Consider the following 16,664-nt stretch of genomic DNA (forward strand, 5'->3'; position numbering starts at 1 on the left):
TAAGTTAATTACATTTAAATTATAAAATGTTAAAATCTAAAATGAAAAATCCAAAAACACACAAAAATATATTTTATTATTTAATTATTATAAATTAAAAATAATAATTTATTATTTATTCTGAATGTCATGTGACCATTACACAATGCTAATATGTCAGAAAGAACTCACGCTAAATCGTAAGTTGAGAAAAAAATTTATTACAATTAAATCACAAAATGTAAAAAAAATATTTAAAAATTTTAACTCCAAAAACAGACAACATATATATTTTATTTATTTAATTATTATAAATTAAAAATAATAATTTATTATTTATTCTGAATTTCATGTGACCATCACACAATGCTAATATATCAGAAAGAACTCACGCTAAATCGTAAGTTGAGAAAAAAAATTGTTACAATTAAATCATAAAATGTAAAAAAAATATTTAAAAATTTTAACTCCAAAAACAGACAACATATATATTTTATTTATTTAATTATTATAAATTAAAAATAATAATTTATTATTTATTCTGAATTTCATGTGACAATTACACAATGCTAATATATCAGAAAGAACTCACGCTAAATCGTAAGTTGAGAAAAAAAATTGTTACAATTAAATCACAAAATGTAAAAAAATAAAAAAATTTGAAATCCAAAAACAGACAACATATATATTTTATTTATTTAATTATTTTAATTTTCATTACAAATAAAAATTTAATTATTCATTTATTCTGAATGTCATGTGACCATTACACAATGCTAATATGTCAGAAAGAACTCACGCTAAATCGTAAATTGAGAAAACAAATTGTTACAATTAAATCATAAAATGTAAAAAAATATTAAAAAATTAAAAATCCAAAAACAGACAATATATATATATTTTATGTATTTAATTGTTTTAATTTCTATTGCAAATAAAAATATAATTATTTATTTATTCTGAATGTCATGTGACCATTACACAATGCTAATATATCAGAAAGAATTTGTGCTAAATGGACAGATACATTTTATGTACCATAAAATAAAATTACCAGATGAGGTCCACCAACAGGTAGCCTAATAATAACAATAATTATGAAAAATACTACTGATAAAACTTTTATAAAAATATTAACTTAAAATCTCAGGGGGTACTTCAAGTAAATCATTTAGGTCAAATGGGTTCTGCTGAGAAAAAAGTTTGAAAACCCCTGAACTATAGTGAACTCCATACTTTGCAGACAAGCAGTCAAGGACAGAAAAAGAAAAAAAATTCACTATATATATAACTTCCTTTTCTACACATATATTTGTGATAAAGCCTACACAAAGACTGCAATAAAGAGAGATTTGCTCATTACTTTGCGACTAAAGCTAATATTTTGTTTGTCCCCCTGAATGCTGGAATGTACCAATTACTCTCACAGCAAAACAATTCAAACACATCTCCAGGCTCTTCGCCCCATCCAGCATTATTAAAGCTATAAATATAAGATTAGACACTGAATCACTAATAGAAGTTTGGTAAGCATGAAGTGACTGCTTATGAAGTCGACCCTTATGAAAAACATTACCTTGTGTTTAAAGCTGCTTATTTATGGATATTGGCTGGTCAAAGCTGGGTGGACCTGGTACAGCGTCTGAGGCCCCGTTTACACGCACATTTTTATTTTGAAAAACTGAGACATTTCCATCCATTTGCACCATTTGTTTACACGCAAACGGAGAATTCGCCTCTAAAACCGATTCTTTCTAAAATCTCCGGCCAGAGTTGAGATTTTGAAAATCTTTTTTTGCACGTTTTTGTGTGTAAACTAAGCCAAAGTTGCTGTTGTTGCAATTTTCGGGATTCTGATTGGCTTACGTGGGCTTGAGCTTCTCGTTACACCGCCACCTACAGGTTTGGGATGCTCTTGACGGCATATATACACGGGTACATGTAAATGAAAATTTTTCTGAAAACTGATGTTATGTTTGAAACCGGAGAGGTTTTAATGTCAGTTTATGAAAATAGTTATGAAACAAGTTAGAGCTCATAGATGATGCTGGACCCTGTTTCGAAAAACGACATGATTGTAGTTTTGTCTTAGTCCGGGTTTGCATTTTGTTAAATCCAATTATTAGTGTACTCCTGAAATAAAAATACTTTATTATGTACAGTATTTATCATGATTTTGTTGTGATGTAAAGTCATTGGTAATCTCAAAGTGTTTCTACCCAACTTCCTGTTTATCGGACATATGTCATAACAGGAAAGCAATGTGTGTTCATCAAACAATTTTAAGAGAGCTTAAAATTGTCATGAAAGGCAATTTAAATGTCAATAACTTCCATAATGAGACACATTTTTAAGTGAAATGGGTTATTTAATAATAAATTTATGGTACTAGTTTTTGTAAGTTTTGTGTATTGTACATGTTAGGGTTTGGGATAAGTGTGCTTTACATATCAGAACTGTGGTTGTAGTAGGTAAGAGATGAAAAACTTACAGAGCTTGAAGACTTCATCTGAAATAGAAACAGGACATTAAACTTCATTAAAAATCAAGAAGATAAACATTTAAACTTGGAATAACATCCACCAATTAAGACGAGGGACATATGAAGAGCTCATATGCAAACGCCTCTAAATGCCACCTCTGTCAAAAATTAAATTATATGTTTTATACGTATTATAAATTAATTATATAATTTTGTTTCTAATCCGCTTAATTCAGACCAGAAAATCTGGTTTGTTTGCACCTTGATGATTTTTCAGTACAATCCTCTAAGTGCACAGTAGACGAATTGGATGAACGAGGACGCGTGTACGCCAGATTTTAATTGTCAGGTGGCAAGCTTTTTTTACCCAAATAGATTAGAATATAGACAGATTTTTTTATCATTTTACCTTAATTCAGAAAGGACATTAAAGAGTGACTAGAGACTTTTTAGAAGTGGAGATTTTTATCAAAAAGCTTGCATGCACTTAGAGGGTTTTGCAGTGAAAGACAGTCAAATACCAATGAAATGACAAAAGGGGGTCGCAACGTCGCGTCTAGGACAACTCAGAGGTATCGTAAACCGAAAGTGCATGTTAAATAGCGCGAGCTTCGTCAGATACACTGCAAAAAAAAAAAAAATTCAAGAAAAAAAAATTCTTAGTATTTTTGTCTTGTTTTCAGTAAAAATATCTAAAAATTCTTAAATTAAGATGCTTTTTCTTGATGAGCAAAGTCTAGTTTTTAGACCAAAAATATCAAATTTAAGTGATTTTGTGCATAAAACAAGCAAAAAAATCTGCCAATGGGGTAAGCAACATTTTTTTAAACACCAAATTCAAGAAAAATTTGCTTATCCCATTGGCAGATTATTTTGCTTGTTTTATGCACAAAATCACTTAAATTTGATATTTTTGGTCTAAAAACTAGACTTATTTTCTTGGGTCCTTTTGCTCATCAAGAAAAAGTATCTTAATTTAAGAATTTTTTGATATTTTATTGAAAACAAGACAAAAATAGTTTCTTGAAAATAATTTTTTGCAGTGTAGCGTCTACTTCAAAATGCAAAATATACGTTAGCAGCCAATGTTAATTGTTAATGATTTGGGACAAATATGAGCTGCCCGTCCGGTGTGCGACCCCCTTAAGGGGCATTTCACATTTTTTGTTTAAAAAACGTGACCGTGCCAATTCCCCTCCTTCTTTCCAATGCGCCATTTTGAAAAACTAAAGTATTTTCATCTGGCTGCGGCGCCACCGCGCCTGAAAAAGATTACGTCACGTGCGCGTTGCTCTCTATTTGAGCGCGGTTGCCACGTGGCTACATTTACGATGACAGATTTATGCGCGAATACGCGAAATGTGAATCGCCCATAAAGTGACATTTGTAAAAATAAGGCATTTCAACAACTGACAAATAACCTTTTCATTGCAATTAAAGTGAAATTACTGAACCTGAACAAAAGAGCCTCTCATTTACAAGAAAACATGTCAGACGGACTTTGCACCTGAGCTCTTCATATATTAAAATGCATGTGCCATGCCATTACTAAAGTCATCTTGAGACTTTACTCACCTGTGTTGTTTACCTTTGTGTTTTCTCTGCAGCGATGGAAGTTTGGCGACCAAACAGATTGTTTTCCTCCAAAGGCCAATGCTGTCCCGCAAGAAGAAAGAATCTAAGGTGCCTGACCTCATATTCCTGCACACATAGTGCTGTCAAACATACTGTACCTGGACTTAATATGATATTCCTCACATAGACTTTATTATTCTGCAGGCTGCCCGGCTGTAAAATTATATGAACTCTTTATAGAGTTTGTCATAGCAGGTGCAGTCACACACACACAGTTTTATAGGGTTCAGTGCTGATATTAGACATTTCCTTAAAGCACCACATAAAATGGGGCAGAAAACGCTTGGATTTCCTGCCGGGACGGTGAAGGAAACAATGCATAATTTAAACAAAGATTAAGCTTCGTGTCACTTCCAAGAAAATAAGGGCGATTGAGTTCCTGCGTGATTGGTTTATCCAATGATATTTATTTACGTGGTTGCGTTGCCTTTTCCCATTTATTTGAAGAATGGCTGACCAAATGAAGAGTGAATTTAGTTTAAAGCAAAAGAGATGTGCTATTAAGCTTTGTGTGTTTTAAACAACTAATAAATATGTTTTATTTAAAGTGCTACGTTTGTGGGAATGTTAACGCTTTTAAGAGAGTTTCAATTAATTTACTTTGATGCATTTTTCATTTAAAACATCTGAAATAATTTTACACAAAACAGCTGTCTGGTTCAGGCAGATTACACAGTATAAAGGGACATTCACACCTTAACGATAACGTTAACTAAATTAGCATCTATGCTATCGAAAACAAAAATGCTAACACTATATTAATTTGCTCATATGCCGCAGTATTTGTGTAAATCATTTACCTTTAATGGCATATTGTAGATTTTCTTTCATTAAAATTTAGCATTTGTTTACATATATTTGAACGTAGAAATATGCTGTTATTGTTGCATTTGCACGGCTATAACCAGTCAATTTCCTTTCAAATCCAACAGCGCTAGATACCTGGGGTAATTTTATATTATGGACCTCAGCGATGAGCTTTTTCACAGTGCTTTCGGACATTCAAAAATACACGTGCACTTAAATTCAAATAGATTTGATTGGCTGTTGATGGTTTATCATTCATCAGTTGAAAAAAAATGCTCCGAAACTGATCCCATTGATATCGTTCCTTGTATTTTTAATGTTATAGTTGTGTTGTGAACTCCGCAATTCTCTTTAATTTTGAGTGATTTTAGAAACTATAGTCATCCAACAAGCAATGGCTGTTATTTAAAGGGATGGGGTACTCTGGTCTTTTTAAACTTAAAATGCATTTTTTTTTTGTCCGGTTTGCATTTGTATTGTTTTAGTATATGCAATTATTTAAAGTATATATCTTTATAATACAGGTGGTGTTTAAAGTATTAGTTCATTTTCTTAAAAAAAAATCCAGATAATTTACTCACCACCATGTCATTCAAAATGTTGATGTCTTTCTTTGTTCAGTCATGAAGAAATTATGTTTTTTGAGTTAAACATTTCAGGATTTTTATCATTTTAATGGACTTTAATGGACCCCAACACATAACAGATTTAATGCAGTTTAAAATTGCAGTTTCAATGACTCTAAATGATCTCAAATGAGGCATAATGGACTTATCTAGTGAAAGGATTGTCATTTTTGACAAGAAAAAAAAATGCACTTTTAAACCACAACTTCTCGTTAATCTCGTTATTTATATGAAATGCACATTTGCGGACCATTTTAAACAATAAACAGACACAAAGACATTAATTAGTATCATTTCACATACAACAACGTTGGAACGGTCCTCTTTCTCCACACTTGTAAACACTGGGGCGTAGTTTCGCATTCGTCATCCGTGACCTCTTGACGTGATGACGTATTACGTGAGATGACGAGGAAGGAAGGAAGACAAGAACTTGTGGTTTAAAAAAGCATATTTTTTATTTTTCTTGTCAAAAATGACAATCGTTTCGATTTATAAGACCCTTATGCCTCGTTTGGGATCATTTAGAGTCCTTTGAAACTCCATTGAAAATGCAATTTTAAACTGCATTAAATCGGTTACGTGTTGGGGTTCATTAAAGTCCATTAAAATGAGAAAAATCCTGGAATGTTTTCCTTAAAAAACATAATTTCTTCTCGACTGAACAAAGAAAGACATCAACATTTTGGGTGACATGGTGGTGAGTAAATTATCTGGATTTTTTTTTTAAAAAATGGACTAATCCTTTAATGATAGTTTTGGGGGGGGGCTGTCCCACCCGAGCCCCCCGGGATTTCCACCTATGTGCACACACACCTGAAAAACATCAAATTTGGTGTTTTGAACAGTATTAACCAGAGACACATAAGGTAACCTGTGTTCTCTCTTAAACTACAGGAGTAAATACTTGTGAAACGGGGGGGAAAAAAACATTTGCAGATGGTTTAATCTATTCGGTGTTTACACATTCTCTGTAAATATTTCTCTGCTTGCTTGTATTCTGTTTACAACACGATCTAAATGATTTGGATAAAGCTCTTCTGAATGTAGGGCTAGGGTTAAAGATGTGTGATGAAGTGAAGCATCAAAGCGTGTGGTTTTTGCGGATTTCTTTAAATAGCACTTTTTCCCAGCGGTCTGTCCAGACTTCATTGACAGGGGTGGCCCATGTGGAGCGCAGGCTTATTCAAGGGTGACTTGACCAAACACAGCTGCTCGGCTGCCCAGTCGGTCAATAACCTGACAGACAGCGATTTAAATTAATCTTCCTGTTTTCAGACTGACTTCCAAGGCACCATCATAATCTACAGTAAATACAAGCAAGTTTAAGAGATAATTAAGTAAATATTTGGCTATGCTAGATATAATTCACTGTCAATGTTTTATACTTTGGAAAATCAGTTTTTGCGCCATTTTTATAAAATATTCATCTGCATTCATAATTTTTTAATGTAAGCAGTTTTAAATATCTCTATCGACATGTTCTGTTTCAGAAAGTCATCTTTAAAGCCCGAAACAAGTGCAACAAGAACTCCGTCAAAGACGCACCAAAGAACAAGAAGAAGAAAGAGATCACGGCCAGCGTCGACAAGGATCTCTGTGATCAAAAGATCATTGACGGATCTGAGAAGATCACAGAGGAGAGAAACTCAAGTGTGAATGAACGACAGAAAGACCAAAATAATGAGGTTGAAGTGGCGAGCGGAGAGGAAAAGACGCAGGAAGTGCATGAGACGGCAACGGGAAGTGAGGTGCATGGAGTGTGCAAGGAAAAACAGGAAGTAGGAAATGCCATTGAGGAAAATAAGGACGAAGTAGAGGTGGAGATGAGCCACGACATCTCACCTGTTGTAGACCATCCGACAACAGGAGAGACGGGACAGTGGTGCGATGAGGTGGACAAACAAGAAGACACCGCAACCAATCAGAATCACGGCAGCGTGCAAGAAGATGAATCGTCACCGCCACATGATGACGTTTCAGCCGATCAGGATTGAAAATACTTCTTGATTTGGAGCTTTATGAATGTACAAAATGCTGTACTGAAAAAAAATAACATTTTGGTCTCGTTTCACAGTAAAATATCTAAGCATCCTTAAAGCTAGATCCGTTTACAAGATATACAGCACAAGATTTACCACCTAGTTGTTTTTCTCACTTTGTATAAAGCGGCATCTAAATTATAAATTACATAAAAATATTAACACTTCTACCTAGTTTAGTTCAGACATCTTTACCTAAAACGAGACTAATAAAGTGATTTTTTGCAGTATAGCTTTACAGTACCAGACAGTAGCTGTCAGACAGACACCTCACCTGACATTGTGACCTCTTTTAACCAATGCTGAACATGTCAGCTCGCCCCTGGAGGGGAGAGAGATTTCATCCCTTCTTCAAATGAACCGAGAGGACTCCTATAACCAGAAAAGGAGATGAAATGGGACGAGATTGTTATCAGTAAATGCACTGGATAAGAAAAACCACATTAATATTTACACTGTGACCAGCTCAAAGACTTCATTTCTACTGAAGACAGCAGGCGCATGTGGTGGTGGAGATGGTTACTGTTGCGAGAAGCAATCGATTGTGATGTAAGATGCATACGTTTGTGTATATTTTTGTTTTACGTTTGTATTTCATGATTACTTCACCATTCAAACAGAATAGTTTTTATTGTAAAAGAAAATAAGACTGGGATCGTATCTGGTCATATTCTTCATCACGCCGTTGGGGCAACTTGGTTTTTGTAAATTTTAATGCATATCCCCCACTGTTTTAACTCGCATACTATTCCAAATCCTTGACACTTTGCTTAGCCACCAGTGTATGTTTTCAATTGTTTCAAACGGAGGCGTCGCGATTTTCAAAAAGCGACAGCAGCTGCCGTTTTTTCCGCGTTGATCGTCTACGCTTGACTTTTTTTCCGCGTTCAGCGCCCAGAGTTACAAAAAAATTCAACTTTGGGTGAAACGCTCAGCTTTTCAATGTCACTTTTCACTCAGTCGTCCAATCACAGTGGAGGAGGGCCGGGACAAATATCACAACAACCAACCGGTGCAAAGCAGAAGTAACATAGCAACCAAAACGCCCAGCTGAAAAAAACTGGCAAGCGCCTACAGTCGGCGTCCGCCTGGCATTTCAGCCGTGTTTTTACGCCTTGGTGTGCACGCCCCCTTAATGTGTGAAAGAAGTGACAAAGTTAAATAGGGTTATTAAAGTAGTCCATACCCAGCAAGCAATTTTGCTTTCAAAAGATAACCATCTAAACACAGCCCAGACTGCTAAAACAAAGTAAAATTTGAGCTGTCAGTGAAAATTTAATAGATGTCTAACCATAGCCTAAAAATAAATGAAAGCAAACAACTTGTAATCACTTATTAATTTGCTTAATATCAGACATCTCAAGTCATTTCGGCAATGTAGCCAAATTCAAGTTAATTTTTGCTAGAAGTGGGTTATCCATAATCTGACTTATATCGGGTCTATATTTAACCTATAGGCGGTGAAATTGCTTGCTAGGTAAGCGTCTTCTTGTGAACTACCTATGTAGACGGCATTTCCAGGCATTACATGCTCCATAAATGAACCAGCATAGGTGATGTGTTAATGTTGCCTCCTAAGGTATCTTGTTTTGACCTTTAAGGGTAGCTGCCCGTGTAGGACGTAGACAACAAAGATTACTAGAGGTTAGTAAAAGCTTATAAAGTCGTCTAAAAGTCACAAAAGCTCTTTGTGTAAGAAACAGTCGAAACTTAAATTGTTATTTGCCACACCGTAGCCTTCAAATCTCATTCATGCTTGTGTACTTTCAAATATGGTGCGTCAAGACACGTCACGCCTGGTTTGAAAACAATTATAAGGGTTTTGGAAGCGCTCGGCTTTAGTTTTTTACATTATGGCAATCCGCCGTAGCTTTAAAACAAACCGAGTGGCAGCTCGACACTGGAATTAAATAGAAGTCATGTTTGCAGACGCAATTCACAAAGGATAAAAATCAAGTTACGCCCTACATTATTCATTTTTCCATCTGTCACACGTGTACATTCTTTTGTAGATCAACAATTGATTGAAAATCATACATAACGCTTCTTTTCAGTTCTTATCATTAAAACCAAATTGTGTTCTCAATAGAGGGGAGAAAAATGGGAGTGTGACTTCATCAGAGCAAAGCGGCATGCTGTTATTATGACGACCGCAGTCATTTATTCAATTTGCATAAAGAATAAACGGATACGCGGATAATCTGGACAGAAGGTTGTGATACAGTGGGGTTATTTTATGAGAATTTTATTATTACCCTGATGATCTGGGATGTTGGCGATTTTAAAGTGATGAAGAACAGATAGTGAGGGTTCATGCGGTTACTCTCTAGCGTTTATTAATGAAACAAATGTCTTTAATCCTGAAATGAGATCCTATAATCCACCTGAAATCACAAGACCCAAATGATTTCAGATGAAAAGTATTATCCTTACTAAATCACTGTTTAGACGTGAGGAGCTCAGATGCAAAATCCACTAATCGCCACACGCATCAAAAATTTGTTAATTATATTGGCACGTATTATACATTCATCTAATACTTTCGCTTCAAATGCGCTTAAACCCGACCTCAGACAAAAATACAAAAATTCCAGAAAGTGCATGGAAGACGAATTGGCTGAACGAAATGACCATGGATCACATTAAAACTTGGGTCCAAGTGAGTAGTGCATTTATTTCTACTGAGGAAGGTGTATCCCCAACTACAATAATCATAACTCCCCGAATCTTTACCGGATTTTCACACAGTTTGGTTACACATAAGTGACGTTAGTTACGATGACATAATATTATAAATGGTAAAATAACCACATGTATTGTTTAATCTTACTTGTGAAAGGTAATCCCATACGATCTGGCATCAATACTGCTATTACGGTTATTACAATCGTAAGTTTAAAAAAAAAATACAGGCAAAGTTGCTTGCTCTCCGCTGACTGTAATTGACTCTGCTGCTAGCATAAAGTGAGCAGACCCAACTAATTTGGCGGCAACGCTGGATTACATTCCAGCACGTCATGAGGCGTCTACGTATATAATTTCTATATGTTCCTGGGGTAAAACCTTTCCTTTTGGCAGGGTTCATCAGCTAAAATTTGCATTCCCGGTGCTAAATATCACGTTATTGGAGTCGCTTTAACCCGTGGACATGAAAAAAGTCCACTGCAACAGTATTAAAGTAGCCTGACTCTGCTGGAAAAAAAATCGCAGACTTGGCAACTGTCTTGACCAAAAAAGTGGGGGTTTTGCCAAAAAAAAGCTTGCATGCACAGACAGGGTTTTGCGGCAAAATTTAGCAATAACCGCCTAATAACCTTTTTAATTCCCATTAAAGTGTCATTTATTAAAGGGGACATATCATGAAAATCCATGTTAAGGTGCTATAATTGGGTCCACAGTGCTTCTATCAACCTAGAAAATGTGAAAAAGATCAACCCAATAACTTAGTTTTGATAAACCATTCTTTGGAAGCATGTGAAAAAAATAGGTCATTAAAATTTGGCTCCCCTTGTGATGTCAGAAGGGGATATTACCGCCCTTAATCTGCACTATCCAACCACGGCACTGCCATTTAGTGCCGAGATCAGCTCATTTGCATGTAAAGGACACATCCAAAAACGGCACATTTTTGCTCACACCTATAAAGTGGCAAATGTAACATGCTTTAATAAATGAATGGGGTATTTTGAGCTAAAACTTCACATATGTACTTTGGAAACACCAAATATTTCTTTTCCATCTTAAAAAAAGTCTTGTGAAATGTCCCCTTTAATCCAAACAATAGAGCCTGATAAACAATGCTGATTTACAAGAAAACATGTCAGATATACTTAAAAGCATTTGCATCTGAACTCCTCATATGTTTTAGAAAAAGTTTTACTATTTAATATTAAAGAAATACACTGGTAATACAAATAGCTGATATAACTATGAATGTAATTGCATCAAACCAAGGCGCATGCACAAGGAAACACTTTTCAACCAAAATATTTAACTGAAAAATGTTTGGGGGTCATATATGATGAAACATCAGAAACAACAGTTTTGAGACCAAAAAAGTATTTACATGAAAACAAAGATGTACAAATGCAGCATCATTTGCATATGGTTTGAAATGTTATGATCCACTGATATAGCAAATCCAATATTTTTATAGTTTTTGGCCCACTTTATAGCTTACCAGAGCTCTACTGTATGTGTGTTTTCCAGTAAGTCAGCACAGTTGGTGTCTGTCTGTATTTATACTCTGGGTTTGCAGTGTCAGGGGTTTTCCAGCATGTGCTCCTCTGGAAGGGCACACGGGCGGTTCTGCATTAGCTCTAATGGCCGGAGGGGTCACATTTAAAATCATAATGGCTTTTCCGCTCCCCCCTCCTGCTGAGAAAAACGTCTCCAGCGCTTGCTCTCCTCACAGAGGTCGTCACACTCCAACTTCCCAATAAAAGATGCTGTTTTCATTCTGTCAGCATACGCTTTGAAGAAAATTCACTTTGCACTTCCCCGCTATGTTTCCTGGCCTCTTCTGTGACTTGTTCTGTTGTTCTCCGAGCAGTTTCTAACCCGCCATCATTATAATTGTGTTTTGTCACTGTGCTGTTTGTCAGACGGTATATGAGGGGGAGATTGGGTGTTTATTGTTTGACGATGATGATTGAACCAGAATAGAAAAAACGCATTCTGATCGTCTTGTTTTCATTTCTAACGTGTTCAATCTCTTAGGCAGAAAATGTTTTTTTCAGCATTACTTGCTGATGATCACTGACAGATAATAATTATGTTACAGTATGTGCTAGTATGAATACTGCCGTAATGTCAGCATCTGATAAGCATAGCTCTTTTTCTCTATTATTCATTTAGTTTGGAAAATATGGCTGTGTTTGCAATAGTATAGTAGTGAACTACATACAGCACATTACATTTTATGCCACATAATATTTTTTATATTTAAAGTGCCATTTTATCCCCTAAAACTCATTTTTGAGCACCATAATAGCAAATGTAAACATTTATTTCTGTGATAATAATTTCTTCACGCCTTAAAATAGCTTGAATGTAACTCTACACCATTGCCTCATCTAGTATATGTGGATCTATGAATATGCAAATTAGTCCCCGTCTCTACTCAATCACATCAGCTTGAACCATAGATTTGGATATGCAATGGCAATTCGGACATATTTTACAAGGTGGCTAATTTGTACGACCACATTCGTAAATGTTTGTACAATTTGGTTTTGCCGCTGTGACGTTGGGGGTAGGGGCGGGGATTCGTTATGGTTTTATTTTACGAAAATCGTGTGGTCTTCTACGATTCACTTCGCAGGAAATTATACGTTATCGCCAACTTCTAAAATGTCTACGATTTCTTGTGAGATCAGGCTGGAATATTCAAATTAGTTCCCACCTCTGCTCAGACCATAGATATATATGTACATAGATGCCACATTTGGCAGTTCCAAAAACTTAGCTGCCGGTTTCACAATGCATACATGAGCTGCGCGTTTGCATAATTCTTTTATAGTTCTAAATTTTTGCCCTGTGACATTGGGGGTAGGGGCAGGGTTCATTATGGTTTTATTTTATGATAATCATGTGTTTTTCTACCATTCACTTCGTACGATTCGCCAACTCGAAAAATACCTACGATATCTTGTGAGATTAGGCTGAAAAATGCAAATTAGTTCCCACCTCTACTCAATCACACAGCTCAGACTATAGATATATATGTACATAGATAACACATTTGGAAGTTTCAAAAAACGTCACACTGGGGTTAGGGGCGGGGTTTCGTTTTGTTTTATTTTATGATAACCGTGTTTTTCTATGATTCACTTCGTACGAATTCGCCAACTCGTAAAATACCTATGATATCTCGTGAGATTAAGATAAAATATGCAAATTAGTTTTCACCTCTACTCAATCGCACAGCTCAGACCATAGATTTATATGTACATAGATGCCACATTCGACAGTTCCAAAAACATAGCTGCCGGTTCACAATGCATACATGAGCTGCGAATGTGCAGAATACATTTTTTAGCTTAAATTTTCTGCTCCGTGACAATGGGGTTAGGGGCGGGGTTTGTTAAGGTTTCATTTTATGATAATCATGTGTTTTTTTATGATTCACTTCGTACAAATTCGCTAACTCGTAAAATACCTACGATATCTCGTGAGTTCAGGCTTATATATGGAAATTAGTTCCCGTCTCTACTCAATCGCACAGCTCAGACCATAGATATATATGTACATAGATGCCACATGCGGGAGTTCAAAAAACGTAGTTGCCGGTTTCACAATGCATACATGAGCTGCTAGTTTGCAGCATTATTTTTAGCTAAAAAAAATTCCCCTGTGATGTTGGGGTTAGGGGTGGGGTTCATTATGGTTTTATTTTATGATAATCGTGTGTTTTTCTAACATTCACTTCGTACGATTCGCCAACTTGAAAAATAATTACGATATCTTGTGAGATTAGGCTGAAATATGCAAATTAGTTCCCACCTCTACTCAATCACACAGCTCAGACTATAGATATATATGTACATAGATGCCACATTTGGAAGTTCCAAAAACGTAGCTGCCAGTTTCACAATGCATACATAAGCTGCGCATTTGCAACATAATTGTTTAGCTTTAATTTTTTGCCCCAAGACGTTGGCGTTAGGAGCGGGGTTTCATTTCGGTTATATTTTATGATAATCGTGTGTTTTCTACGATTCACTTCGTACAAATTCGCCAACTCATAAAATACCTACGATATCTCATGACATCAGGCTGAAATATGAAAAATTATTTCCCGTATATACTCAATCGCACAGCTCAGACCATAGATATATATGGACATAGATGCCACATTCAGCAGTTCCAAAAACGTAGCTGCCAGTTTCACAATGTATACATGAGCTGTGCATTTGCAACAATTTTTTTAGCTCAAATTTTTTGCCCGTGACGTTGGGGGTAGGGGAGGGGTTTGTTATGGTTTTATTTTATAATAATCGTGTTTTTCTACGATTTACTTCGTACGAATTTGCCAACTCGTAAAATAACTAAAATTTCTCGTGAGATCATGTGGATATTAGTTCCCGCCTCTACTCAATCGCAGAGCTCAGACCATAGATATATATGTACATAGATGCCACATTCGGCAGTTCCAAAAACGTAGCTGCCGGTTTTACAATGCATACATGAGCTGCGCGTTTGAAGCATAATTTTTTTTATCTCAATTTTTTTTGCCCCTCTGATGATGCACGGTTCATTATGGTTTTATTTTATGATAATTGTGTGTTTTTCTACAATTCACTTCATACGAATTGGTCAACTGTCGACTATAGATATATATGTACATAGATGCCACATTCTGCAGTACCAAAAACATAGCTGCAGCACAATTTTTTTAGCTCTGATGTTAACAGGTAAGCATGTGTGAGCAGCGAGTGCTCGCGTCACAGAAGTAGAGCTAAAGCAGCTGTGCTGCGAGCTGTGTGCGAGTCTATGCATCCATACATATCTATGGCTCAGACTGGCTGATCCACTCGTTCAACTGTTGATGTGATTGGTCGCATGTTTGTGACGTAAAAAACTGATGCGATTTCAAACCGTGCTTTGGAAAACTGCACATTTATGATGAAAATACTCAGCAAGGGAGATTGCTGAAATGATGAATTTGAAAACTTGATTTTCACCACAGGGGGAGTTAAAGCAGTTTAGAATGAATGAATAAGCTACAAAATGATGTGCTAAATTTTATTACAGGTTGAGTCCTAAGTCACAGTGCCTATGGTTAATGTAACATGAATAGCCGATATGGAAGTTGACCGTATCCTTCATACAGTATACTCATATGCCACATATAGTATCCCTGTGTTCCATGCATATTAAATATGTAAACTGTGCACAGTATACACACTACTAAAAGTATGAAAGTATGTTATTCCAAACACAGCCATTGTCCAGTCCTAAGATAATATAATCCTCTCCAAGCATACGCTCAACAGCTATTCACCTCCCGCTTTGCGACACCGGATCTCAAATGACAATATGCGATTGAATTAGTTGGCAGTGATGAATGCTTTGTGTGCAAAAAGTAACATACCTGATCTATACCACCTACAGTGTCTACTTTCTTTCCAATGCAGATTCATACAATAGGTATGAGATCGGTGAGTTCTTGGGCCTGCGTGGTCAGTCGGTGTGTTTGTACGGATGACAGATGAGCTATTAAGGAAAAACAAGAATGTAAAAGAGGGAGACAGGATCTACCCTTCCATCAATGAAATGATGCCAGGCAATATTTACTGTCCTCTTCAGAGTGAACGCTGCGGTCGGCCCAAGTCTCCTGTAGTTCTTTTAGCATATATGAAGAAAAATAACATCTGCGAGTATTCTGCACAGGCAGGAGAGATCATTCATTGTATCTAATAATAATGCACATGTACAGGCGTGCACCACAGTCTATTTTATTTCTGTTCTCATGCTTTGCAGAAGTCATTAAAAACTGCATCTCTCGCCTCAAACGCGTGCTTGTGTATCTGAAGAAAAAAAAACATTCACCATCTCTGCCTCCAGATTTGCAGGTTGCTTTGATTGTTGTCAATACTGATCAATGTTTTCATGATAATGTCATCTGTACAATTTGTATATTATAATAAATATGATTTATATTTGATCTGTGTCAGAGTTCGATGAATCTGTCAGCTGGTTTATTTCTTTATTGTTTAAAGGCTATCGTGGTAGTCATTGTTCTGCTGTTAACCTTTGTTGATTTATACATTAAAGCTTCAGATTACAGTACTCACTCATAAGAAAAACATGCATGTGGAAACCATGTTCAGGTTTGCTTCCTTAGTGATAAATGTACTTTTTTGATGCACTTCAATGCCCATTCCAAAGATAATAACAGGAGACGACTTTCTGACACGTAATGTTATTAGGTAAGGTGACAATAATGTATCATTTATTGTTTTTTATTAAAAAACATAAGGCAGTGGTACGAATATAGCATTCAGTATTAAAATGTTTTCTAGTCCTTCATCTAGACTGTTGTACTACTAACAGGGTTCCCACGGGTCCTTGAAATCCTTAAAAGTTTGT

General features: G+C 35.9%; 1 protein-coding gene across 3 annotated transcripts in view; it reads left to right on the plus strand.

Moving 5' to 3' along the window:
* The window catches only part of rftn1b (raftlin, lipid raft linker 1b), a 131,303-nt gene extending 115,064 nt beyond the window's left edge, over positions 1–16,239 (plus strand). For all 3 annotated transcript variants that reach the window (XM_065298920.2, XM_065298919.1, XM_065298917.1), the window contains exons 9-10: positions 4,069–4,144; positions 7,023–16,239. In XM_065298920.2, the coding sequence (XP_065154992.1) occupies positions 4,069–4,144; positions 7,023–7,526 (580 nt within the window). In that variant the 3' untranslated portion in view covers positions 7,527–16,239. The remainder of the gene's footprint in view (positions 1–4,068; positions 4,145–7,022) is intronic.
* The last annotated feature ends 425 nt before the right edge of the window (positions 16,240–16,664 follow it).

Source organism: Paramisgurnus dabryanus, chromosome 13, assembly GCF_030506205.2.
Source record: "Paramisgurnus dabryanus chromosome 13, PD_genome_1.1, whole genome shotgun sequence".
Classification (NCBI taxonomy): Eukaryota; Metazoa; Chordata; class Actinopteri; order Cypriniformes; family Cobitidae; genus Paramisgurnus; species Paramisgurnus dabryanus.